General features: G+C 54.0%; 1 protein-coding gene across 3 annotated transcripts in view; it reads left to right on the forward strand.

Moving 5' to 3' along the window:
- Window positions 1–392: 392 nt before the first annotated feature.
- LOC121094130 (dual specificity testis-specific protein kinase 2-like) overlaps window positions 393–24,498 on the forward strand; it is a 31,902-nt gene continuing 7,796 nt past the window's right edge. Inside the window, exons 1-5 of one of the 3 annotated variants that reach the window (XM_040607333.1) lie at window positions 393–669; window positions 17,626–17,825; window positions 22,365–22,486; window positions 22,638–22,686; window positions 23,376–23,525. In XM_040607333.1, coding sequence (XP_040463267.1) covers window positions 17,637–17,825; window positions 22,365–22,486; window positions 22,638–22,686; window positions 23,376–23,525 — 510 coding nt within the window. In that variant the 5' untranslated portion in view covers window positions 393–669; window positions 17,626–17,636. Of the gene's footprint in view, window positions 670–16,873; window positions 17,353–17,625; window positions 17,826–22,364; window positions 22,487–22,637; window positions 22,687–23,375; window positions 23,526–24,498 lie in introns of those variants that run through there. The other 2 variants (XM_040607334.1, XM_040607332.1) reach the window with 2 other exon arrangements.

A 24,498-nucleotide genomic window follows, 5' to 3' on the forward strand; every position in this document is an offset into this window, starting at 1 on the left:
CTGCCTTCCCTCTGCCCAGCGCCCAGCCATCCTCCGGGAGCCAGAGCTCTGGGGGGCTGCCCGGGGCAGGGCGGGGGGGCGACTCAGGCAGCCACGGTCCCATTGTGGGGTGGGGGGGGTCCTGACCTAGAGGGGAGCACGGGAGGAGATGGTTGGGGGTCTCCTTTGCTGTGCTTCGCGGGGGTGGGTGGGTGGGTGTACGACGCCGTGTGCTGGGGGGGCGGGGGGAGGCCCTTTGTCCCGGGAGGGGCTGCGGCACCGGGGGGTCGCGCTGGGGGCAGGAGGGGGTCCCGGGGAGATGGCGCCTTCCTTCGGAGGGGGGGCCGGTGCACGGCACGGGGGTGGTGCATCGCGGCGGGGGCGGGCGGGGCCGAGCCGAGCCGAGCCGTGCGGGCTCACGCCGGGGGAGCAGCCGCTGGGCCGGGCGGTGCGGGCTCACGCCGGGGGAGCAGCCGCTGGGCCGGGCGGTGCGGGCTCACGCCGGGGGAGCGGCGGTCGTGCCGAGTCGTGCCGAGCCGGGCGGTGCGGGCTCACGCCGGGGAGCGGCGGCCGTGCCGAGCCGGGCGGTGCGGGCTCACGCCCGGGCAGTGCGGGCTCACGCCGGGGAGCGGCGGCCGTGCCGAGCCGCGGGCAGCGAGTCCTGCAGGAGCCGGGGCCGAGCCGCAGCAGGTGAGTCGGGGGTCGGGCCGGGCGGGGGGCGCCGAGCCGCGTCCCGCCGTGTCCCCGCCGCCCGGCAGGTCCGAGCGGGCGGGCCGCCCCCCGCGGGACAAGGGGCACCCCCGGCTCCTCTGTCCCTTCTCCAGGGGAAGCCCCGGGCGCGGGGAGCGCGCCCCGCTCCCCCCGGGCAGGCTGCGGGGCAGCCCGGGCGCGCCGGGTCTCTGCGGCACCGAGCTGCGAGGCGGCACGGTTGGGTTAATTCAGCCCGGCTGATCCCGGTGTCGAGATCCTACCTGATCCAACCTGATCAGCAACCGAGACCTAGCTGATCCCGGTGCCGAGAGCCTGCTGTGCGCTTTGTCCCGCAGGCTCCCGCTGGAGCGGCTGGACAGGGGCAGGAGTTTCTGGGGGCGATGTAGAGGGGGAGCGGCCTGGGGACGGGGTACTCTGGCCGTTCTCCTGGCCCGGGATGGTCCTGAGCGGAGCCAGAGGTGGTTTCTCAGCTGCTGGCCCTGGGGACCTACTGGGTGGTCCATAGAGACCCATGTCTCTGGCACTGTCCCCATTTTTAACTCAGAGAACGGCTCTGGGCTTTTTGGAGGGCTGGAAAGGAAAAAAAAAAATGTAGATCCCAAGGGGTGGGATAGAGTTTGTGCTTGGTGTGCAGTTCCTGGGCAGTTGATTTGTGTCACCTTTCCCTATATCTAAGCAAGTAGTTTTCCTGTGGTGCTGCTGCTCTGTTGCTGCTTGTACCTGCTGTGCAGGTGCTGGCGCAGGTGGGTTTGCTGAAGGAGAGGGGGGTGTTCAGACCAGTCTCTGCTTTGCAGAAAAGGTCCCTCTTCCCCTGCCCTTGGTGCGACTGGCTTGGAGACGTGGATCTCCGAGATCCATGAGAGAGACAGGGAACCACTGGGGGGATCCAGCGGAGGCTGTGAGGATGATGAGGGGACTGGAGCATCTCCCTGACGAGGAAGGGCTGAGAGCGCTGGCCTGTTTAGCCTGGAGGAGGGAAGGCTGAGAGGGATCTTACCCATGTCTACAAGCATCTTAAGGGCAAGTGTCCAGAGGACGGGACCAGGCTCTTTTCAGCGGTGCCCAGCGACAGGCCAAGGGGCAGTGGGCACAAACTGCAACACAAGTGAATGTGAAGAAAACCTTTGTTACTGTGAGGGTGACCGAGCACTGGCACAGGCTGCCCAGAGGCTGTGGGGTCTCCTTCTCTGGGGACATTCAGACCCCACCTGGATGTGACTGTGCAGCCTGCTCGAGGAGAACCTGCTTCAGCAGGGGGTTGGACTAGGTGGCCTCCAGAGGTTCCTTCCAATCCTGACCATGCTGTGATTCTGTGATTCAGCCATCTGCCCCAGAGCAGCCCTAGGAGTAGGGCCTCGCCATGGCAAGGAATGGCTCGGGGTGGCCCAGGCAGGATTGTCCCACACCTGTACCCCAGCAGCTCAAGTTTCTTTTTTCCATTTCCCTGCTAAGTTCAGCAATTCCATGCAGAAGCAGTACCCAGGAGACAGCACGCTTAGGCTACAGGTTCCTACTTTCAGCTGCTATCCTAAATGTATCTTGTTCTTCTTTAAAAGAACAACCGACAAACTCACACAACAGGGAAAACCAAGTTAGAGGCAATGTAAAACCTTCATGCAGGGTGTAGGTAAAGCTGTGGGGTAAACAAACGGCAAAAAGCCAGCCTTGAGTAGCGAAAGGATTGCCGTTATCATGCAAGGTCAGTCACAGCCTGGCACGAACCTGCAGGGGCTGAGCAGACGCCATCTGGAGCTGGAGTTCAACGTGGAGCTATCTGCGTGTGGATGGTTATAAACCACGAGAGTCAGGGTGCTCCCATCCTCCAACAGAAGGATATAAAATCAAGCTGGACCTGAGCAGTGAGGCTGAGGGATGCCCCAGGCTGCAAACCTGGTACATCATGGGATGGGCCAGTCAGTGTGGGGAAGACCAGGCAGCACTGAGGGTCCTACAGGGACCTCGCTGGTCCTCACCTGGCCCACGGTCCTGCCTGGCATGTATTTGCTTGTCCTTTTCCCGTTGAATCTTAGTCTGCCAGGAACGGGTACTCTTGCAGGAGCGTCGCTGCTCACAGCGGGTGGGGAGGCTGTGTGGGGTGAGGTGCAGCTGTGTTTCCAGCATCTCTGATCCACCAGGGAAGGTCCTTCTCACATAGTAAATCCCTCAGCAGTCCCCACTGCTGATGCCTGCTGTGATTATTTCTCCTTAAATTATTCGCCCGGTGATTGTTAGGTCTGGTGCTTTCTAGTGATGTTTCAGAGGATCCCAAAGCAACGTGTAAGCTCGTGGCCTGAAGCTGGAGGTCCTCTCATAACCAAAACACCTTTCTACACCAGTTGGCAAAGCTTTTGGGAGTATGTTCAGTATCCTTAGGCTGCACCTAAAGATGTACCTGCACCTGGGGAATGGTCCAGGAGTTACCTGGAGAGCATGGGGCATAAGGGAGGAATGCCAAAATTGCCATTTATGGCAGAAGTTCTGATTTTTCTGCTCTCTAGCTGTGTGGAGAGAGCTGCTGCTCGTCTGCCCTCTGAGCACAGAAGCTGGTTTTCTTCTGCTGGAGACTGGAAGCCTGGCAGTTTCCTGCAGTCAGAGTTTAAAACATTCAGGGCTTTAAAGAAAACACTTCAGGGTCATTGCTGCTGTTCAAATTCAGTCTTGCATAATCTTCTCCCCTAAGGGCAGATTTTGCAACGAAAACTTTATGTGAGGGCCACGGGGCTTTGACTTGGAGCACAGTTTCTGAGGCAACCTTCAACTTTGAGCACTGATGGCAAGTGCCCTGTCTCCTACCCCATCTGACCCTCAGCGTGAGTGTCTAAGGCTAGAGATGGGCATCTCCTGCCACCGAACCTGAGGTGTCCCTGTTGCCGCTATTTAGCAAGTGGTTGGCTGTTGCTGTGGTCCTCCCTTGTCCTCAGTGACAGGTGTAATTAGGTAACGGTGCTGTGGTCCTCCCCTGACCTCAGTGACAGCTGTAATTAGGTAACGAGCACGGACTGTGGGTCAGCTCCATACTGCTGCAAGTTTGTAAGCTGCTGGAGTTACAGTGGGGTGGGAACGGGCCTTGATGTGCTGGGAGAGGTAAGCTGCATGAGCTTGCTGCTGCAAGAACTGCATCTTTACCAGCCTCCTACCGCTCAGCTGGCTTCCAGGGTTCCTCTCTGCTGCCCTCCCTCCTCGGTGTGGAAGTGGGTAGCGAGTAAATCAGTGTACAAACCCACCGTGGGCATGAGCCTGCCAGCTGGGGAGTCTGCTGGCCACTCTGCTGCTCTGCCAGCGCTGGGTTAGGGGCTCTGCGGTGACATTAGGGGATGGGAAGAGCCTGCTGCGGGGGGCAGCGCTGACAGAGGCACCCAGGCTGGTGCTGAGGCTCAGCGGGTCTGATCCTTGCTCCCTGTGCAGTGCGCTGTGCTAGCGAGCTGTGCAGCTTCTGGCCAAGGTATGTTCCGGGGCTAAAAATTTATGTAGTTTCAAAAGCTTTATTGGGCAGAGTCATAGAAGAAAAACGTGCATGGAGAACTATCCATACAGATCACTCTATCCCGGCTGCGCTGAGCTGGGAGTGGGAGCCTGGAAGGCAAATGAGCAGAGCCAGGTCTGTGAGCCCAGGGGTGAGGGGTCCCTTCTGACCCCTCACAGCTCAGAGCTGACACCCCACCTTGACACTGGCTCATCACGTGGCCTTTGGCAAGTCACTTAACTTGTTTTTCTTACGTTTTAGCTTTCGTTTTTCCATCTGTTAGCAATAGCCAAGTCTTCCTGCTCTGCAGTAGTGGACTGGTAAGAGATAACATCTGTGCAGAGCTGGGATCGCCTTAGGGGCTCAGTCTGCTGCGCCACATTGATATGAAAATGCTCACCTCAGGTGTGAATCTGTTTCTCTTTCCTTGGCCCTTTGGGAGCTGCTGAGTGATCCCTTGTTCCCTGGAGAGAGACTTTACTGTATTCAGTGTCCCCGACATTAGCTGGCTGTGATGACATGCGCAGAGCTCTTGGAAGCAGCTTGCTTGCCTTGGGAAGCTTCTTATAATGCGTGGCGTTGTGCAAATACTGCTTGTTTATATAGCATTACATGGAGAAACAGATTTAATGGGGGTAAATGATTGATTAATTTCCCTAGCAGGAGTAACCTGACTTTCGGAGGCATGCAGGGGAGCTGGGCAGCTTGTCAGGCAACTGAAGTTCGACTTCCCGCAAGCCATATGGCTTTTAATAAGGCAGTGGTGGATTAGGTACAGCACGCAGTGGCAAGAGGAAGGCTTGGAGGGAGGGGGGAGAGCAGTCCTGGCTGCTTGAGGAAAACTCAGGTTTCGGTACAAGCCCTTGCCCTGACATAACAGGATTTGAGCTGCTCTCCTTCGCTCCCCTGGGAAGGATTTGTGTTTTGCAGGAGATATCCTGGAGGCTGTCAGAGCAGGGAGCATCTCTCCTGCATCTGCACAGCCTGGCTGCGGGGGGGGGGGGGGCCAAGTGCAGGGCAGGGATGTGGTCCCAAAAAGTGCTGTGGAGATGCTGAACTCCTGAGAAAGCATTCGCCTGCCATGCTGAGAGGGGTCTGGTTACCTCCATCTCAAAGCACAAGGGCTTTTAAATTATTTCTGATCTCATGCAGCCTCCGGCAGGTAGATTACCATGGTTTTAGTCCCTGTGTACAGACTGGATGGAGAGGCTCGGCACCCCTGGGGTGCTCCCTCGATGGCCTCCCACCGTCAGCAGCTGTAGCTTTTTTCTGAGCATGAATTAGTCTGCTGTGGGAGGGAAAAAAAAAAGCGAATTAATACAGCTGTGTTTGCAGTGCATAAACCTGTGTCACGGCTGAGACCTGGAGCCTCAGTTGTGTTTCTTATAACACAGAGTCATGCAGCCGGTGTGTTTTCCTTGCGTGCCTGCTGGTGCGGTGGAGGTGGGCAGCTGGCCATCGCGCCAGCACTGGCTGTCACATCAGCTCCTGGGAAGATTTGGTGGCCGAGCCTGAGAAATGGGCTGGCTGAAATGAGCCTTCTCCAGTGCTAGTAAATCTAAGAGGATTTGTCACCTCCTGACCTTATCTGTGTAGTGTGAGAGGGGGTGGTTTATTGTGCACGAGCTGCATAATGCAATGAAAGCGGGTCTGAAAATGTGTTTTTCCAGTGTTGAGAAAGCTTCAAAGCACAGCAGTCTCTTCCAAACCTGTTGAAATAATTTTGCTCAAGCTTTTTGCAGGAAGAGGGCCAAGAAGCTGAAAAGGGATTTTTCTGCCCCTTTTCTGTGAAAGGTTGAAAAAATTTGCTCCAAATTCTTTGTCTTTCATTCATTTGTTTTAAGCTGCCTGAAAAGATCAATCGTCCAGCTGCTGAAGACCATGGCTTCAGCGTTGGGGGCAAGCCAGCTGGAGTTGGTGGGGCCGCTGTGATTAATTTTGCGCTGTTGGGAGAAATAACATCGGAGATGCTCTAACTGGATTTCAGCTTTATCTGCTGGATATTTACTGCAGTCCTGCTTTGGCTGGAGAGTAGATGATGTGCAAGGGGAGACATGCATCGGGGCATTCTTAAGCTTACAAGGGCAGAATTTCTCCCAGGATGACCCTTCTGAACTAGCAAGGTCCCACACCAGGTTTACCAGCCTGTCTGTGTCCTCTGCTGGATGCAGGTCTGCTGCTGAGACGCCTCTTGCTTGGGGACCCACCACCTCATCCCTGTTGCGCCTGGGGGGCTTGGGGACCCACCACCACCTCACCCCCAGCACGGGGGTGGCTTGGTCCGAGGTGGCACATCTGCAAAGGTGCTGGAGTGAATGGGGCGGTGCAAGGGCTCGGGCTCATCTCCTTGTGCATACTGGGGAATGAGGCACAGAGAGGTTATGGGCGATGCAGCGTTAGGCTGTGAATTATCTGGATGGTGCCCCAGAGGCTCCTGGAAAAGATGGAGGGAGAGAAACGCATCCAGAGGGCAACGTGGGGCATGTAAGGTCCCTGTTCTGAGTGACCACCTCTTCACCCCAGAGGCAGCCGAGCAGAAGGGGCTGGGGAATGCGGATATTTTGGCATGCCTCAGCCCAGGGGAAGCTTTGCCCTTCTTCTCACAGTGGATCAGGAGTGAATTAATGTTACGCTGGAGCCATCCCCTCAGGGAGGCACATGCGTCTTGTGCTGCAGGCAGGATTAGGAAGCATGAGTCAATGCATTGATGAATTACGCAGCCTTCAAAATTCAGCCAGCTGGGGGGCTGCCTGCTTGCATGCCCACCTCCCGCAGACGTGGAGGCAGCTTTTCAGCATCCTCTCAGCAGCTCTTTGCCATCTTTTTCCTCAGACTGTGACGGCAAACGTGGAGAGGGGAAAAGGGGTCTCTTTAGGAAGGGAGTAGGATGAATGATTTCTGCTGAAGAGAAGGATGATTCTTTAGTTTTGCAATGAAAATGAAGCAGACCCTAAGCGTCGCTGAATGGGCACGTGGGCAAGGGTGGGAAGCTGTGATGGTTGGAGTGAGGGAGGTTTGCACAGTGAGGTGGTTTAATGTACTTCTGTTGTGACCACAGTCCAGTAGGTTGTTCAGGGCTGTGAGCCTGAGTTACGAAAGCATTGCCACCGCTCTCTGGCTTTCCCTGCACGCTGAGGCTTCTGGCGTATGGCTGGCATCTGCCAAGCCTGCGGGCAGCAACAGCAGACTCTGCTCCCTCAGCCAAGGGATCATCCCTTAAATTAAAGGCTGGATTTGCTTTGTTTTAATTCTCAAGTGGCTCTCAGGTGCTGTTCCTCTCCGCCCAAATGGCTGCCATCGGTAGAAGGGCAAACTAAGGCTGGTAGCCTCGAGGGTACTGGGGGCCCAGGGTCACCTCTCACCGGGTTGAGGTCTCTGAAAGCGGGGTGCCTGGTCCGAGTGGGTCTCCCTGGTGGTTTTAACAGTTGCTGGAGAAAGACAGCACTTCCCAAGGAAGACTGATCCCACCGCCTGGGGTATCCCTCTGCAGCATCCTCAGCACCGCTGGCAGGGCACAGTGTGCGTCCCACCTCGTCCAGGACCTTTTGGGTGCCGGGGTGGGTGGGCACCATCCCCCCGCTGCGTCAGAGCACAGTCTGCAGCTCTCCTCTGCCCTGGAGACATGGCTGTGCCCGTGGCTGCGCTCCCACTGTCAGGACCCCCTTGGGAGCATCCCTTGAGCCCTGCAGGGCAGAGCAGTGTCCCTCCTCTGCAATTAGCATGATGATCAGACCTTTAAGGCCCCACACAAGAAGCCCTCAGTCTTCTGTTGGTAGTTTCAAGCCTCCCGGCAGCCCCAATGCACAGGATCCCAAATGGACCGTGGCTTGTTTCAGGACAGGCAGCTGCAGTTTCTTGTGTGCTAGTTCCAGCTGAACCCTCAGCTCTGTTTGCGCACCTACCAAAGAACTGCAGGGAGCAGTTCGAAGAGCTTATTCTAGTTCCCATTTGCACTCCGTGTAAATGTCGAGCAGTGCCTTGTGCTGGTGCTTGGTGTCATGGTGTGAGAGGTAGGTCCATGGTGATAGTGATGCTCTTTAGGCAGCCCTGGGCTTGAAATGAGAAACTGTGCTCACGTGGGAGTGGTGCATGGGACATGCAGGTGATGCATGAGCGCTTTTCATGCCTGATGAGCCAGGGGTTGATTTGCTCTCCCTTAAACTCATCAAGCCCGAGATGTCTAGAAAATGTACCACCTTCAATCCTGCATTGTTGCATCCCAGAGGTGTTGGGAAGCGATGTGGGTCCAAAACTGGCCGTTTGGAGTCAGAGAAGGGGCACAGCAGACCCTCCTTCACTGGCTGGCTGCAGCTGGTGCCAGGGAAGAAGGGAGGGGTGGGAGGAAGGTGGTTTTAAGTTTTGATTTTAGTTCTCATTGTCCTACTCCGATTTGAATGGTAATAAATTAAACTAATTTCCCCAAGTTGCATCTGTTTTGCCTGTGATGGTAATTGCTGAGTGATCTCCCTGTACCTGTGTCAACCCACGAGCCTTTCGTTATTATTTTCTTCTCCCCTGCCTGGTTGAGGAGGGGGGTGGTAGAGTGGCTGTGGGGGGTGCCTGGTGTCCAGCCAGGGCCAAACATCACACTCATTTTGCAAGCTCTGTGTGGATTAGGAGCTGGTCTGTGTCCTGAAGGGCTGAGAAAAGCCAGGAAGAGAAAGGAGGAGGAAAGGTGATGCCAAGGAGATACTGGCTAGGTTGCCTAGGTGCAGCCTAGATGTCCTGACTCAGCTCCTTACTCACTGGGCTGTGCCACTTCTGCAGGATGAATAATCTTATGGAGCAGCACAGTTACGGTGGTGACTCTGCTATCTGCCCACCTCCACATTTCAAAGATCTTAAAATGTTTAATTCAGTTTAGCATGGTTAGTGTTTTTCTAGGAACAGTCTCAGAAGAGCAGGGTTTCATGGTCCCTCCAGGCTGTCCCTGTCCCCGGTGGCAGCCAGCACCCCAGTGTTGGAGGATGCCACGAGGACCCGTTGGGCAATTCTTTCCGTGATTCACTGGGAGCCTGTACATACAGCAGTCAACAGGAGGTGGGTCCCTGTTAGCTGTCTTTTTCACCCAACTCATCCCCTTGTCTCTGAGGGATGGGGATGTGGTTAGAGCACAGGTCTCAGGTCTGCTGGGTCCTCTCCGAGATGCTGCTGGGGCAGTTCTGTGACTTCAAGCTGTTTACTGATGGTTTTCCATGTGTAAAATCAAGTTTCTTCCCACCTGGCTCCCAAAGTGCATCATCCAGTTAATGCCCCCTAAGCATCTGCGAAATGAAGCACTTTCAGGGGATTTGGTGCTGTTTCTATTCACCTGTTTCTGTTGTATTTTTTGTGGGTGTTAAAAGAGCCGGCAAGAGCCCCATCATGTCCAGTCCTTTGAAAAGGGAGAGACCAGGTTTAGGGGGAGAACTACTCATCAGGTGTGAGAGCTTGTGTGTGAAGCTCGGCTGGGGGGGCTTTTGCGTTGCTCAGAAACAGCTGGCAGAGGCCATGTACCCCTCCAGCTGCTTATGGAATATATAAAGCGCCGTTAGTGCCAGGTATCACTGCTGCAGTGAGTTGCCAGTGTGCCCACCCGCCGTGCAGTGTGTGGCTGTCTCCAGCCCACTGATTTCTTACAGACAGGAGGTAGGAAATGCTTTGGGAGACCAAGCAAGACACGCAGGAGGGGGTGCAAGGGGCAGGAAACCATGTTCTCCCTTGCAAAGAGCAATGCTGTTCGCTGCAGATGGTTTTTTTTCCATACTGAGGTATCAGAATGTCTTGCAAAGCCAGAAAAGTGCTGTTAGTGGCTTTTGGCATTTGAGGAGAGATGGATACAGAGGCTCATTCACTGCGGGGTGATCTGCCAGCAGTGTGTGGCAGCCAGCCTGAGCCTTTATTCTAGCTTAGGACTCTGGCCATCTGTACCAGGAACAATCCTTGAGCTAAAAATAATCTCTCGACTTCTGGGAACCACACAGAGTGGTTGAGGTTTGAGGTTGATCTTTGGGATTTTGGCTGGAAACCCCAAAGATAATGGGCACGGCTTTCACCTGCTGTGGAGCATGTTTGAACCCAGCCTTTATGGGCTGTGTGACAGTGTCTCCCACCTCTCCCCCTGGGCCACCCACAGCCCTCAGACCTCCTCTCTGGGCTGTAACAACAAGCAGGTTATGGCAATCGCTCTCAGATGATGCTCAGACATTTTAGCAGTAAGGTCAAGGTATCTTTTCTCATCTTAATGTGTTTTTCTTGATGGAGAGGGTGGGCTTGAGAAGTTTTAGCCAACTCAAACGCTTGATAGTTCCCACACGCTGAGCTTCCTTTTAAACACCCACGTGCCTTGCTCTGCTTTTTCATTTGTATAGCGTCAATTAAATGTCAGGGGAAAATGAGGTTTATATGTGCTGGTGAAGTAAGTGCCGTATGACATCAATTAGGGGTCTTGTACCGTGAGTCTTCAGAATTAAAATGAAAATGCATGAAGGGTGTAGCAAAGGGAGCAGAGATAGACAGTAAATGTGTGGGATTAGGCTTGTGACTGCTAAGTTGTTACAACTGGAGTTTTTTCTACTCTTTTTTTGCACCTTTCCATCTCAAAGGAATCCACGTGCCTTGTCGATCATCATCCATTTTGCAGGGTGAGCCAACTTGAAGCCTTCTCTGCTTACTGCCCCAGAGAGTGTATTTTCACTTGTCTTGTTTTTCTTCCTCCAAAACACCCACCAGTTTCCCCCCAGGCAGGGACTACCGTGGCACTTGCTGTGCATGGGGAGGGTCTGCACAGAGACCTTCATGGATGGTTGGGTTAAATTTGCCCAAAACAGTGCAGAACAGCCCTGTTCTTCTTGGAAGACTGAGGTACCTGGCTGTCCTTAACCCTGCTAGAGGCCAAACTGCACGGTGGCTGCCTGAATGTCCTTATGCATCCTGGCTGGATGCGTCTTTGATCAGTTTTGTGAAAGCCATTTCAAGTGGGACTCGGTCCGCTGGGCACAAGGGGGCTGGAGATAAGGGTCTTTGGGTGAAGAGGGGGCCGGCTGTGTTTTCATGCCCCTCTGGTCTTGTCTCGTGGGAAGGGGTCAATTGCTGGAGAACCAGGTCTCCACATACCTTCAAAAATATTCCTTGCTAAAGCTAAAGGTACAGACAATCTTTTAGTTGAAAGCCTTGGGGAAATGCTGATTTTTGGGGCCAGAAGATCTTAAGAGCTTGCGTACCCCTTGCAGGTAGCATCAGCCATAGATCTTCAGCTGGAAACTTCTATGCTTTCTGGTTGGGTTGCTTTCTGAATGACATGCATCTTGTCGGTAAGTTAGGTGGGAGCAAGACTGTGTCCTGATCGGGTTTTCCAGTGCTTCAGTTCACCCTCAGCATAACACGTGTGGAGTCTTTTAACTATTCCAGGTTTCAAAGGGGATTTGTGTCACTCAGTGGCCAGTTGTGAGTACCTATACTTGCCTGTGCCAAGAACCCGCTGTCCTCTTGGATCGTCTTGAGTTCCCATTTGCAGGATCTTACTGTCCTTGTCCCTATTCCTTGGCATTTTCCCCTCAGCAAAAGGATACCTTGGCTGTTGGCCCTCTCGTGACTTTCCTTTGTATTTAAATCTCCGGAGGAAGCAGATATCCCAGATTTTAGATCTTTCCTAAGGTTTCTTTCATACCTGGCAGGGGATAGGTTTGCAATCAGAGCAGCTAAATCGAAGCTGGGATTGCAGTCCCGGGTGTGACCCTGGCCCTGTGAGCACGGTGCCATGGCAGGAGGGCAGGGTTTTGGCCAGGTCTGTGGCTCACAGATGTCCTTGTTGGCAGCAGCATAATAAACACTTAAATTTGCAAAGTGAAAACGATTTATCCTGCCAGTAACTTACCCTGAGCTTTTTAAGTCTTACTTTCTGGGCTGTATTTATTTATTTCATTCTATGAAAAACATGTTTGTGCTCAAATGAAATGCAAGTATCCCTTTATCCCTGCTGCGTAATTTACTTTAATTTGCCTTCCTGTGGAGAGAGGAATTCGCCTCCCTGATTCTGTTTTATTTTATTTTTTTTCCAACAGAAAATTGTCTTTTTGACTGGAGAGATCAAATATATTGGGATTAGCTTGAGGGAAACAGCCCAGCTTAGACTAGGCGTTCTCATGAATGTGAGAATGTCTATGAAAAGCTAATTGCTATTTTGTGTAATGATGGCACCCAGGCAGAGCCAGAGCTGTTGGCTGCAGGGCTGTTCCTGACATCCTCACACTGGTGAATGTCGCTGTTTTATCTGTGGGAAACCATCCTCTCACTGGGCAGCAGGAGCTGTGGTCTGTCTTTAGCCTCCTTCCCAGGCTGGGAGTATTCAGGAAATAGTTTTTCCTATTTTTATGTGAGTCAAGAATAAAAAATACTTTTTTTTTAGGGTTTATATTTTTAGGGTTAGGCAAACTAGTACTGGTAAGCAAATCCATTGTGATTTTGCTTAACCTAGTACATTTTCCTAATACTACAAGGTTTGCCAGTGTCTGTTAGAACAAGCCAGGACAGAAGAAAGTCCATTTCTGTTGACCGAGATAAATGCTGAGTAACTCTACTACTGAGGTGTTTTGTTCACCTGGCTTAGGCAAATGGTTTTGTTTAATGTCACCGTCGTTATCTGGATTTACTTTGCATTTTCACCGGGGAGCCGAGGAGCACCCATCCCTCCCGCTGCCGCTGCTGCCGGAGCCAGGCGCAGGCAGGGCAGGTGGAGAGGGCTGAGGGAGCCTTGCACACGCCTGCAGGAGAAACCCATTCAACTTGTGAGATGTAGACCACCTGGGGACTGAAATGATGTACTGGTTTATTGATGAGATGTAGACAACTGGCCATCAGTGAAGCATCAGGACCATTATCAGCAGCACAACAGGTAAACCCCAGTGCTAGATGCTTACAAAATATTGAAAGCACCTACAGATTTCTAAACTTCTGTACCTGATCTCCCCCCAAGACCAAATCCTGCACGCAGGCACGGGTGCGCAGTCAGCATACACCCCCTGCTCCACTGGGAAGGTGGCTTCCATGGTTTGCAGACCCCAGTGCTGGTGGCACCCTGCTGCCCTGGCATAGATACTTCATTTACAGAGTGATCCCGCTCACAGAAGGTTTTTGCACGGAGCTTAGCAAGCAGCAGATAAGCTTTTCCATGCTGCTCCCCAGGGCAAGGCTGCAGCCGTCAGACACTGGGCTTCCTGGTCCAGGGAGGCCCCTGGGGCTGGTCCAACCTCCCGCTTACGGGCAGAGGAGGCTGGGGAGAAGCTCTCTGATAATGGGAAGAAAAGTCCTGGAAACAGTGGCAGGAGAGGCAGGTTGGCTGTTCAGCAGGTGAGGGGAGGAAGGGTCTAGTCTTCTCTTTTTTCAGGAAAATCTGCTGTCTGGAAGAGGGGTTTGAAGCCTGGGGTTTGCGTCCTCACAGCGGAGCCTGGGCAGATGCTCGGGGCTCTGTCCAGCTGTGCACAGGTCTGGGAGAGTCAATCTGCCAGCTGGGTGGCCATGGGTGCTGCATTGCTGAGCAAAGGGAATAGATGCCCATTGCTGCATTGCTGAGCAAAGGGAATAGATGCCCATTGCTGCATTGCTGAGCAAAGGGAATAGATGCACATTGCTGCATTGCTGAGCAGGGGGTGGGAGCTGTGGGTGCTGCATTGCTGAACAGAGAGAATAAACCTGCCGCCGCCTGCCTGCTCCTGCCAGCTGCTTCCCCAGGCTGGAGCCAGCTGCAGCGGTGGGGCTGGAGCTGTACGACTGGTTTCGCAGGGTGCATGCACAGGGCTGGTTACGGCCTCTCTGCCGGCCCTGGCAGCTGCTGGAGCATCGCTGGGTGCATGGCATGGCAGCAAGCGTGGGCAGCCCCAGTGAGTCCTGCTGCGGAGCCTGACCCTTCCCTGCAGCGTGCAGGGGCCTCGCTGTGTCTGCAGGTGAGGAAAGCCCAGAGGAAAGCAGTGGCCCAGGTCTGCTTTTCAAGATGACTGCTAATTTCATGTTTTGGACACGGCAAGGAGTAGGTTCCCTGCAATGCTCTCAGTATCCAAACATTTCCCGGCTGCCCGTAAGCTGCATCCTTGGTGCTTCTTGCTGCCCGGGGAGCTGGGAGGTGCGTGTTGGCAGCCAGGCACAGAGGATGCTCCTTGCTCACTGCGGGCACAGCCCAAAGCCTGGGGACATGGGCAGTCTCCCCAGAAGGTGGTGGGAGCCAGTGGCTCTGTCTCCCCCCTCCCTGCAGGCAAAGGTGGTCTGGAAGGGGATGAGCCTCCTCCTGTGCCCAAGCCTGGTCTCCCCACCATAGGTTGAATTTGAGCTGGGAGCACCAGGGAGCAGGCAGCTGCCTCCGCGCTTTGCCTGCTCAGACAAAAGCACAGCTCTGCATGCTCTAAACCTTGCTGGTGACATGAGGATGTGCCTTGCCCTGCTGCCTGGGGCTGTGGGCTGGCCCCTGAGACCACCCTGCCTGCTCCCCATCCTTCTCCCACCTTCTCCCCCTCCCTCCCTGCCCCCCTGGCTCCTAGGAAGCCTTCAAATAAATCTTGGCATTTTGAAAGGCTGTTTTCTCCCCCAGCCTATGTGTCAGCACTAATCTGGGGACAAACAGCTGCATTTATAAGAAGAAAATAAAGACTCGGCTCCCACTCAGTGGCATAATGCGAGGGGCCGTTCCCGGCATGCTGGGGATGCTGCAGGGATTCTTTACTGGACAAAGAAGCAATTGATGAACTAGGTCATGGCGGGAGGAGATGGTACGTGGGAAAAGCACTGAACAGAGAGGCCTCTGAAAAGGAAACCATTCCCTGTGGAAGAGGCAGCCCCAGGCAGCCTGCCTTGCCCAAGGGGACCTGTCACGCCTGTGCCCTGGTCACCCTGCAGGCAGAAGGAGGTGGCTGAGGACCAGGGCACCTGCAGGTGTGCTGCTTTGCAAAGGACAGGCTCCTCTTTTGTTACTGAAGGGTGCTAAAGAGAAGGGAGAAGCTCTCAGAGCCTTCTGGGTGTGTCTTTGGAGGCTAGAGCATCGTTTGGGGTACCCGCCACAGCTCTGCCAGCTGAGTGACTGGCGCTCCAGGGGAGGTTGTGGCTTGCTGTGTTGCTGTTTCGCTAGCCACGCAACAGGAGAGGGCAAACCTGTGTCCCAGGATCAGGGGCAGGAGTGGGTAAACCCTGAGAGTGCCCCCTCAGTGATGGGTCTGATGCTCAGGGAGACCCTTTGCCATTCCTTCTCCATGTTTCCTTGGTGGTTTAAGGTCAGCAGGATCTGTCAGCCCCTGTTAGCATCCCCTTATGCCCTGGCCAGTCGTGCAGGAGCTCCTCTGTGTCTTGCTGATGGAGCGTGAAGCACCACTTGCTTGGCCTCGAGCTGCAGCCCTGCATGCTGAGCAATAAAAGCCTTTTGCTGCACCTGTCCACCAGCTTGTGCCAGTGCCTTGCCCTGCTGCGCCTGTGCCCCAAGCCCTGCCACAGCTGGGCCACTTTGTATGCCAGAGGGTTCCTTGCAGAACCTGGAGGAATCGTTCCTGTGGGAAGGTAACGCCTTGGGTGACAGAACCAGAGCAGGGTGGCTTTGGCAGTGCTGAGCGCGATGGATGTAGGTCCTGTCCCCTGCTTCTGCAGGAGCCTCTTCCCTTGTGCCAGCGTGTGGTGCCTGGATGCGGGCAGGATGGGAGGGGGCCGGCCACGGTGCGTTTCAGATGGTGCTGGCTGTCAGGAGCAGTGACTGCCCCAAGCAAAATGCTCCAGGCAGGTCCCTGCAGCTGCATACCATCCTGGGATATTGCTTGGTTGCCTGTCCTTGGGTCTGAGCAGGGCTAAAGCTGTGGCCCTGTAACCTCTTTGATGTGCCCTGCCTGATCTGAGTGCTCTCCGCTGATCGCGGATCACGGCTGTGGGCTCCCCTGTTCATGACAGCCCACTGTCCTGCTGATGTTGGCCATGCAATCAGGTAGGAGCCTGTGTGTCATGCTGATTTTGCTTGATCTGTGCTTGATCCGTCATGGTCCATGACTGGAATCCTGCAGTCTGTGTGGGACTGCCCTGTGGTGGCAGCTTTGGGGTCTGGCTGCTTTCAGAAGTTTGTGCTGTTGTTCACCTGTGTTGCAGCGTCTCAGCCTGGAGCTCGCCTGCTGCTCGCGTCGGGGATCCCTGCCCCACAGCTCGGCTCGAATTCCTGCCCCGCTTAGCCCTGCCACCACATCCATCTGTCCCGGTTTGGCAGCTCTTTTTGGATGTGGGCTGGGCTGTGGGTGGATGAGGTGACTGGTGCAAGTATTTCATGCATGGCTTAGTGCAGATTTTGCCTCACCCTGTAGATGCAAAGTAGCCGTGAAATAATCCACGGGGTCAAGGGATGCTGGTGCAGCTCCTTGTCTGGTGCAAGACCTTGGTCAGAAACGTAGGGAGGGCAGAGCTTAGCTTTGTTTCAGCTGGCAACATTGAAGAATTACCCTTTATTGACCATTGTCTCATCTGGTTACAGTCTGACAAAGCAGCTCGCCAGGGCTCAGCAATGTGAGCACATACCATGAGTGGAAGGTGCTCAGACAGCTTTGTAGCATACCAATGGTTATTTACAGTTATCCAGGAGCAGACGCCTTACTTGCCTTGCTCAGAGTGTCAGAAGACCATTTTCCACTGGATTTGCCTCTCCTGCATTTTTCTAAGTAACTAGATGTGGGAGAAGGGGAAGGATAGCATGTGGCTTTGGGGGAGTGGGAGCCTGGTGCTGTAAAAGGCAGGAAGGGGAATGGAAGGAGGGGGCTGGCAAGGGAACTGTGAGAATCAGAGCAGTGGAACACGAGCAAAGGCACTGGGGGCTTGGAGTCAAATTCAGGATACACAGACAGGAGGAGGGTTGCTGGGGCATTTCCTTGTTCTGTGATTCTTTTGGGCTTATAAGGAACTGTAGGAACTTAGAAGGAACTTAGAAGGAACCTGCCAAGTGAGCACCCTTTTAAGATTGTTTCCTGCTAGCACATCAAGCTATGACCCCCTGTCTGCAACAGTAGCTAAGCCCTGTCTAGAGCTCTGGGCTAATGGATGTGACCTTAGGATGTGGCACATGACCCGTGCTAAAAGCCTAATTTAGACACGGTGGCTTTTAACCCAATATAAGCCGGCTAAGCAAGACCGAGTCCTCTGGACTTCTCCTGGGCTGCACTATCGTGTGTTGAAGGTGATGCATCCTATCTACCGGAAACCTTTGGAAAGTATAAGTGAGTATATGCTAATTTGCCACCTTTAAGTCCTAGTCTGAAGGTGTCTGAACGCAACCTGCGTAAGGCAGGCTTAAGTCCATGATGATTTATCCAGGAGACAGTGCTTGTGGCTGCTTCCAGCGGAACGTGTGCTGCAGGGTGCATCATCTCAGTGCCTTGTCTCCTTTCCCTCTGTTCCCGAGGCTTTGTCCAGTACTGGTCTCTAGTGCAGGTGTTTGTCTGATGTCCAAACGCTGCTGCTGGCTCACTGTGTACTACTCTGTGTTTTAGCCGCTGCCCCCATGATGTGCGAGGCAGGGCTGATCGCACCGGAGCCCTCCGGCCCCATGCAGTACTATGGTGAGTCATCGGACACCTACTACCACATGGACCGCTGGCAGAGGCTGCGCACAGCTGTCAGGAAGCTGGAGTTCTGGGAAAACTTCAACGCCGAGCTGATAGGCAGCGGCTTCTTCTCCAAGGTCTACAAGGTAAATGACATGCAGGCAGCCCACAACCTGCGTGAGAGCGGCTGAGCAGCTGCTGAGGCTGTGTAGATGGTGCCTCACCTGAGGAACCTGCCCTTGAGTTATTTCCTCATCTTGGTCCCTCCCAGCTCACTCTGGCAGGTTGGGTGATGGAGGAAAGGGCACCCCGCTCTGCACACCCAGCACATTGCCTTTGATGCACATCTCCCCTTCCACAGGGACAAAGGACACGGGAGGACTTGGTCAGTCAGCGTCCACTGGTACTGTCATCTGGCCATACAACAGGCTTGTCAGGGAGCTAAACTCAGTGTTGAATGAGATTAGCAGGTATTTATGCTCTGTGCAGGTTTTGTTATCAAAGCTATAGGAAAATATGTAGAGAAAAAGGATGTAAAATTGAGCTGCATTTGCCTCCCAGAATACCTGCCACCCACACCCCGTGGAGACACCAGTGCTGTCACCCTTCTCCAGCTGCTGCCCTGCGCTGCAGTGGTGCTGGGGAGGAGCAGGGGACCTGGGACAGGCTGCTGCTGCATCCGTCCACATCTGCCTCTGCTGCCTTCATGTCCAGAGACCCATGGCTCCCTGCAAGCCAGTGTATGATGATGGGGATGTTAAATCATCTGAGCAAAACTGCTTTGCTCACCGGGGCTGTTGTGAGTTGCTCCCTGCACAAGGCTCCACTGGTGTGGGAGTTTGTTTAACTCTGAGCAAGCAAAGGAGCCAGGGTGCTGCTGGCTTTACTCCCCCCCCCCCAGTGCTGCTCCTCAGCCGGGAGTTAAGCCGCTGCTTGTCTGGGGTGAGTGGACAGGACCTGGGGCTCTTTCCCTGCAGCCCCCAGCCATCACTGCTCTGCGAGCAGCAAAGCGAAGGAGGTGCTTCACATCAGGAACTGAGACTCAGCCTCCACCTCTGAGGGCAAAGATGGTCAGCTTTGCCCACTTTATCTCTCCTCCCAGCAGCCCCCCAGAATGTGGCTGCTGGCACTGGTCTTGGTTGTTGGGACGTGACACAGACCCAGTGCAAACCAATTGGACCTGACTTCATCATTGCCTCCAGCTCCTCAGCTTGAGCAGCCCTGTGATAAAACATCACGACTGCGCATTTCCCCTGGGCCAGCATGAGATGCTTCTGCCGGAGAAGTACTCTGACATATTCTGGGTGAGATCCTTGGCTGGCGTAAGCACATGTGGCCAGTGGAAACTAATGGAGCCAGGCTGGCAGGATTTGGCCGTGGAACTGCAGAAAATATGTGAGTTGGATAGATAAGTGCACATTGCTTGCTCAAGGCTCTGTTTCTTCCTCTACTGCATCGGGGCTTGGTGCTGTGATAAATTAAAGCCTTTGGGTGAACTTCAGGCCCAGGGCCAGTGCACTAATGCTGTTCGAGGGGAATCTCCGGCCAAAGGTCTGCGGCGGCTCTTTGCAAACTGGAGTGACACATGACAAATACCTCTCCCCACCACAGCCTCCCACTGGTAACTGCTTTCCCCACCTACGTGGTGTGCTGTTGCCATCACTTTCTCTTTTCTTTATCTAGCAGATTTTCATAGTAACAGTTGCTGTTTCCTCCGTGTGTGACATTTTCCTCCTGCCCTGGCAGTGAATGAAATTCCAGCAGTAGGCAGGCTGGAGACAGGGATCTTGAATGAAAATGAAATAACTTCTTGAAGTCGAAGCAGAAAAAGAAATGCGAAAAAAAATGAAGTTTGAATGAAATGCTATGGGGCAAATAGTCAGAAGACAGTGGAGGAGGATTTGGGACAAGGACAGTCCTTTGCCAGGGGCTTGACATTTGTCTGGGATTCGAGCTGAATGCCCTGATGACTCGTGGTCCTCTTGGGTCAGCCAGTGCCCTGTGGACCCGTAGTCCTGAACAGCAGCGCTCCTGCTGTGAAGCATCACTGGTGATTGTCCTTGAAGGTCTTTGCCAACAGATGCTCTCTTCCAAAGTGCTCCCGCAGCAAGGACGTGGACTCCCCGATGTGCTGGCACTGCCTCTGTGGGCTGCCTGTTGGTTTTGCCATCCTTTATCCTTCAGTTAAGCCCCTTCTCAAGAGTTGTTATGTGTGGGTTGGCTGAGGAAGGAGGATTCGCTTGGTTCTACTTGGTGACTCAGATTCAAGAGGTCTGGGCACAGCCTCCTGCCCTGCGGGTTATGTATTGCACGGCCTGGGCACAAGGTGCTTTCTCTCTTTCTCTGCCTTAGTTTTCTGATGTGCAATAAGGAGTTATTCAGGAGTATCTCTTGGGGAAAGCATAAATCTTCTTTTGTTGGCAGCTCTCTTATGCATAGGGTGCTCAAAAAGCAGAAGAGAAATGCAGCGTGACTTTTTTCCAAAGCTGGTGTAAGGCATTGCCCAAAGGGAGCCTCTGAGCAACCTCTTTCTCGGTTGGCCCTCAAAAAGCTTCACACACATTAGGAAGCCCAGTCCCACTCCCTGTCCGCTTGCAACTTTCCAGGGCCAGATTTGCATCTTTATTTCTCCGCTCAAGGCTGGCACCAAGTCTGTACCCTTCATCACCTGTTAGCATGAAGTGAGAATACCTTGGAGGCTGCTCTGCCCTTGCCTGGTTCTCACACTGATCCAGGACAAAACCGGACACTTTGTGTGATTCAGGGTGAACCAAGGGCTGTTCCAACTTGGCCAGAGGAAAGTCTTAGGGCCTGTGGTCTTAAAGAGACCTTCTGAGCCTGCTACCTTTGCCCATCTCTCCCACTACTCTTTTTTTTTTTTTGGGGTGGTGTGGTGTCTACCTTTCCTTTTCAGTCATTTGTTCTCCAGACCAAGCTGGTCTCTGCATTGCCCTGTGGCCAGGAACACCTCCAGCACTCTCTGACTCCACTAGCCCAAGTACATCCAGCTGGGATGTGTAACCTGGCCTGGAAGCTCAGTGTGGCTCGTTGTCTCCACCAGAGTTTGTGCAGAGCTGGTAGGTCTGGCTGAAACTCAGTATTAGCTCTTCTGAAAGTTCTTCAGATCTTCCAGATTTCAGCTGCTCCCAGTGCTCCGTCCTGGGCATTGGAGCACTCACAGGCTTTGGGTAAAGATGACTGATATCATCTCTTATATTTACCTCTGTGCAATTACAGTTAATAATCTGTTACATCTGACTTGTGACGCAGTCTGTGGCTATGAAGTCCCACGGGGTGAGGGTGGCAGAGCCCTGGCTTCCTTACAACCTGCTCAAGTAGGGAGGCAGTTATTCCAGAGATAACATCAACTGTCAGGTGTGTTCTTTCAGAAAGGAAGCAGCAGTTCACGGTGCTCCCAAGACAATTTGTTTTGTGACCCTGATCATAATGAACCTTTCTCTCCTTCCAGCCCAGCCAGGTCTTACATGCAGTTCTTTGTTCTCCTCACCTGGGCTGGTAACCTCATCCCTGAAGTGACCATCACAGAGAGCAGTGGGTGACACTTTGGGATTCAGAGGGCTGCTCTTAAGCCAGCTCATGCTACGTCTAAAGTATTTTTCCCTTAAAAAAAAAGAAACAGAACCCCACAAACCTCAAAATAAGAGAAAATTAAACAGGCGGCTGGATTCTCTGCTAGCCCTGGCAGAGCTGTCAGGACATCAGTATGGATCACAGCTGATCTCCTTAAAACAGATGTTAATTGAGGATGGAAAGGTTAAAGTACCACAGTGCTCTGTGATGTGGTCTGGAAGCTGCTGTTTGGATTGTCAGGCCAGATAACAGGAGCTGCAGCGCAGGCCCTGGATGGTCCCATCAGGGTTGAGCACCAGGGGACCCCTGCACGTCCTGCAGCCTGCCTGACACCCCTGCCGTCAGTACTGCCCAGCCTTGGTGCCTCCACAGGGGACAGCAAATTTCCTCTTAAAAAACCCTACTCAGTCTGGTCGGTGTTTTGAGGAGGGGGAAAAGCATTTTGCTTTCTGTTCTTTACCTTCCAGTACCCCTGCTTGGGGGAAGCCCTGGGAGCAAATCCCTGGTGGTGGTCCGTAGCAGAGGTCCGGGTTAGCTTGTGGCTGGGTAGCAGCCACGGGACCTCCGTCCTGGGATGGGGGGAGAGATGAGCTGGCTCTGTGCTCTTTGTTGTGCCTGTCTGACAGCCCAGGTGGAGGGGACGCTGGCTCTGGGCAGGGGCACAGAAGGAGCTGGGGGTGAGGAGCGTGGCCAACAGCCTTGTGCAGTGATCAGACCCAGGTAGGAAGGAGGGATGGAGATGTGAGGCAGGCTGTGGTTGGGAAAGGATGTTGAATGCAAGGAGGTCAGCTCTGCGGTAACCCAGTGTGGGCTGAGAAACTGCTCCCACCCAAGGAACATGCAGAGCAAAGAAATAGTGTTGTAATGTGTTGGGACAGGAGGGACCTAGGTGTCCCCAGCCACCCAGGCAGGCATCCCTGGAGTGGAGCTTATGTGGCAGGGACAGCACCTTGCACTTGTGCAAATGACTCTGCAAAGCTCTGGGCAGCAGGGAAATGAGATTCAGGCCTTTGGTTGGGAAGGGATGCTGTTGTCCAGAGGGGCTGGCAGACCTCTGGAAGCTAAGGGATGTCCTGCTCCAACCTTGACTCCAGGTGACCCAGGCTGCTGCTTGTAAAGTGATGGTGGTGAAGATCTACAAGAACAACGTGGACCAAGAAGTGATTGTGCGTGAGATCAGCCTGCTGCAGAAGCTGTCCCACCCCAACATCGTCAGGTGGGCACATCCTCTGGACATGAGCAGTGGGCACTGACAGGAGCTGGTGGTGGCTTGGTGTCTCTAAGGTAGCTCTGCAGTGAGGAATTCAGCTGAACCTTGATGGCTTCTTTTCTTTTTTTTTTTTTTTTTAATGTGTTCTTCTGCACAGGTACCTTGGGATATGTGTGAAGGATGACAAGCTGTACCCTATTCTGGAGGTAAAGGTTTCTTGCTTCTAAGTGTGCTGTAGGCAGGCAAAGACCCTGCGGCTCTTTGGCAGGGAGGATGGCAGATGTCCTGTAATGCATGTCTACGCCTCTCTGACTCCTGTGCCTGTGAGTGGCTCTGGACTAGCAACATTGCCTCAAAAGGGCTTCTGGTCCTTTCTGCCCCACAGCTGGTCGCAGCTGGAGTGGGGCACAGCCACTGCAGGGCCATGAGATTCAGGCAGGTTAGCCAAAAAATGTTTCAGGTTGGCGTAGTACCACTAAAGGGCTAGAATGGGAGAGCCAGGGATGGAGGGCAGGAGCAGAAAGTAAAATAGACTGAGAGTGGCAGGACCTCCAGGGTGGCTCTGGAATGGTCTAATGGAAAAGCCTGGGCTGGTACTGGGGAGGTCCCACCTTGTTGCTACACTACCAGTGCCAGAAGGGGGTCCCTGAGCCACTGCCAGGCATTTTGGCTTCTAGTTCACTCCCTGTGAGTGAGGACCATGCACCGTCCCTGCGGTGGGGCAGAGCCCAGAGACTGGCAGTCGCTTGCCGTACCAGGAGGGGTATTTGCACCTGGAGGGGCCCCTTCGTTTGCATTCCCACCCTCCATCCCAAAGGAGAGGCTCCTGGGTTAGCGAGGGAGAGTCCAGCTCAGCACCCGGGATGCTCCAGGGAGTTTTTGTCTCTGTTCACAGTATGTGAATGGGGGTTGCCTGGAAGAGCTCCTGGCCAGCAAAGACATTGCTTTGACGTGGAAGGAAAAAGTGGACTTAGCTTCTGACATCACCAGAGGCATGATCTACCTGCACTCCAAAAACATCTACCACCGGGATCTCAACTCCAAGGTATGCAGCTGGGAAGGGGTCCTCACCCCCAGACTGCTGAAGATGACTGTGTAGGGGACCGTACAGGGACCCCTTAGAGCTGTAACCAGAAGGCCACAGGCCTCCAGCTGGTGCTCTGCTCCATGCCAATCCCTCCGCAGGCACGGAAGCTTTCTTGAGAAAACCTGTTGTTACGTTGCATTCATCACTTGCCAAGCAGGAGACCCAGACAGAGATGAAAATAGATCGCTCCTAGCGCTGTTGCTGTCAGAAAAGGAGCCAGATGGAAATGTGTACAGGAGTGCACGTGGTTTTCTTTGCCTACGGTTGTAGGAGAGGCTCTGCCGGATTTAGAGGGTGCCTTTCCTGCTCACAGCAAGGAGGCAGATGTGGCTAACTGGAGCTGGTCACGGGCTCTGGGACCAAGTGCCATGTGAGATGATCCCTGCCTGTGTGCAGAGCACCAGCAGAACTCAGGAGACCTTTGTCTCCTCACTCAAGCACAGGGAAGTTGTTTTTTCTTGATCCGGAGGGTCCAGGTCACCAATTTGAGGATGGGTACCTCCACAGGTTTCACAACCTGGCAGCGTGCCGGCTGTGAAGACTGGCATCTGGGAGATGGGCTTTGGGTGTACCAGAAAGGCACATCACGTTCCTGGTGCACTGGCCCTCCGGCTGGGAGGCCGCTTTCCTCAGCGTGGGCTCCTGTGGGGGCTGGAACAGCACTGGGGCTTTGCCATTCTCAGGTTAGTCCATGGGGACAGGCTTTGGTGTGGCTCTGCCACTGGTATGGCAGTAGGAATGCGGTAAGGGAGTGCCTCCTTGATCTTTCTTGGGCAAAACTATCCGAACTTCAGGTGGATCTGCAGTGTGTCCATACCACAGGGAATGTGAGCTGAGGGGCTGGCCACTAGCCTGGACCGTATCGGTGTTAGCCAATGCCAGAGGCTGGCTCGGTGATTCATGGAAACGGAGTCTGCAGGTCCTTGCTGTG

Source organism: Falco naumanni, chromosome 9, assembly GCF_017639655.2.
Source record: "Falco naumanni isolate bFalNau1 chromosome 9, bFalNau1.pat, whole genome shotgun sequence".
NCBI classification, from domain to species: Eukaryota; Metazoa; Chordata; class Aves; order Falconiformes; family Falconidae; genus Falco; species Falco naumanni.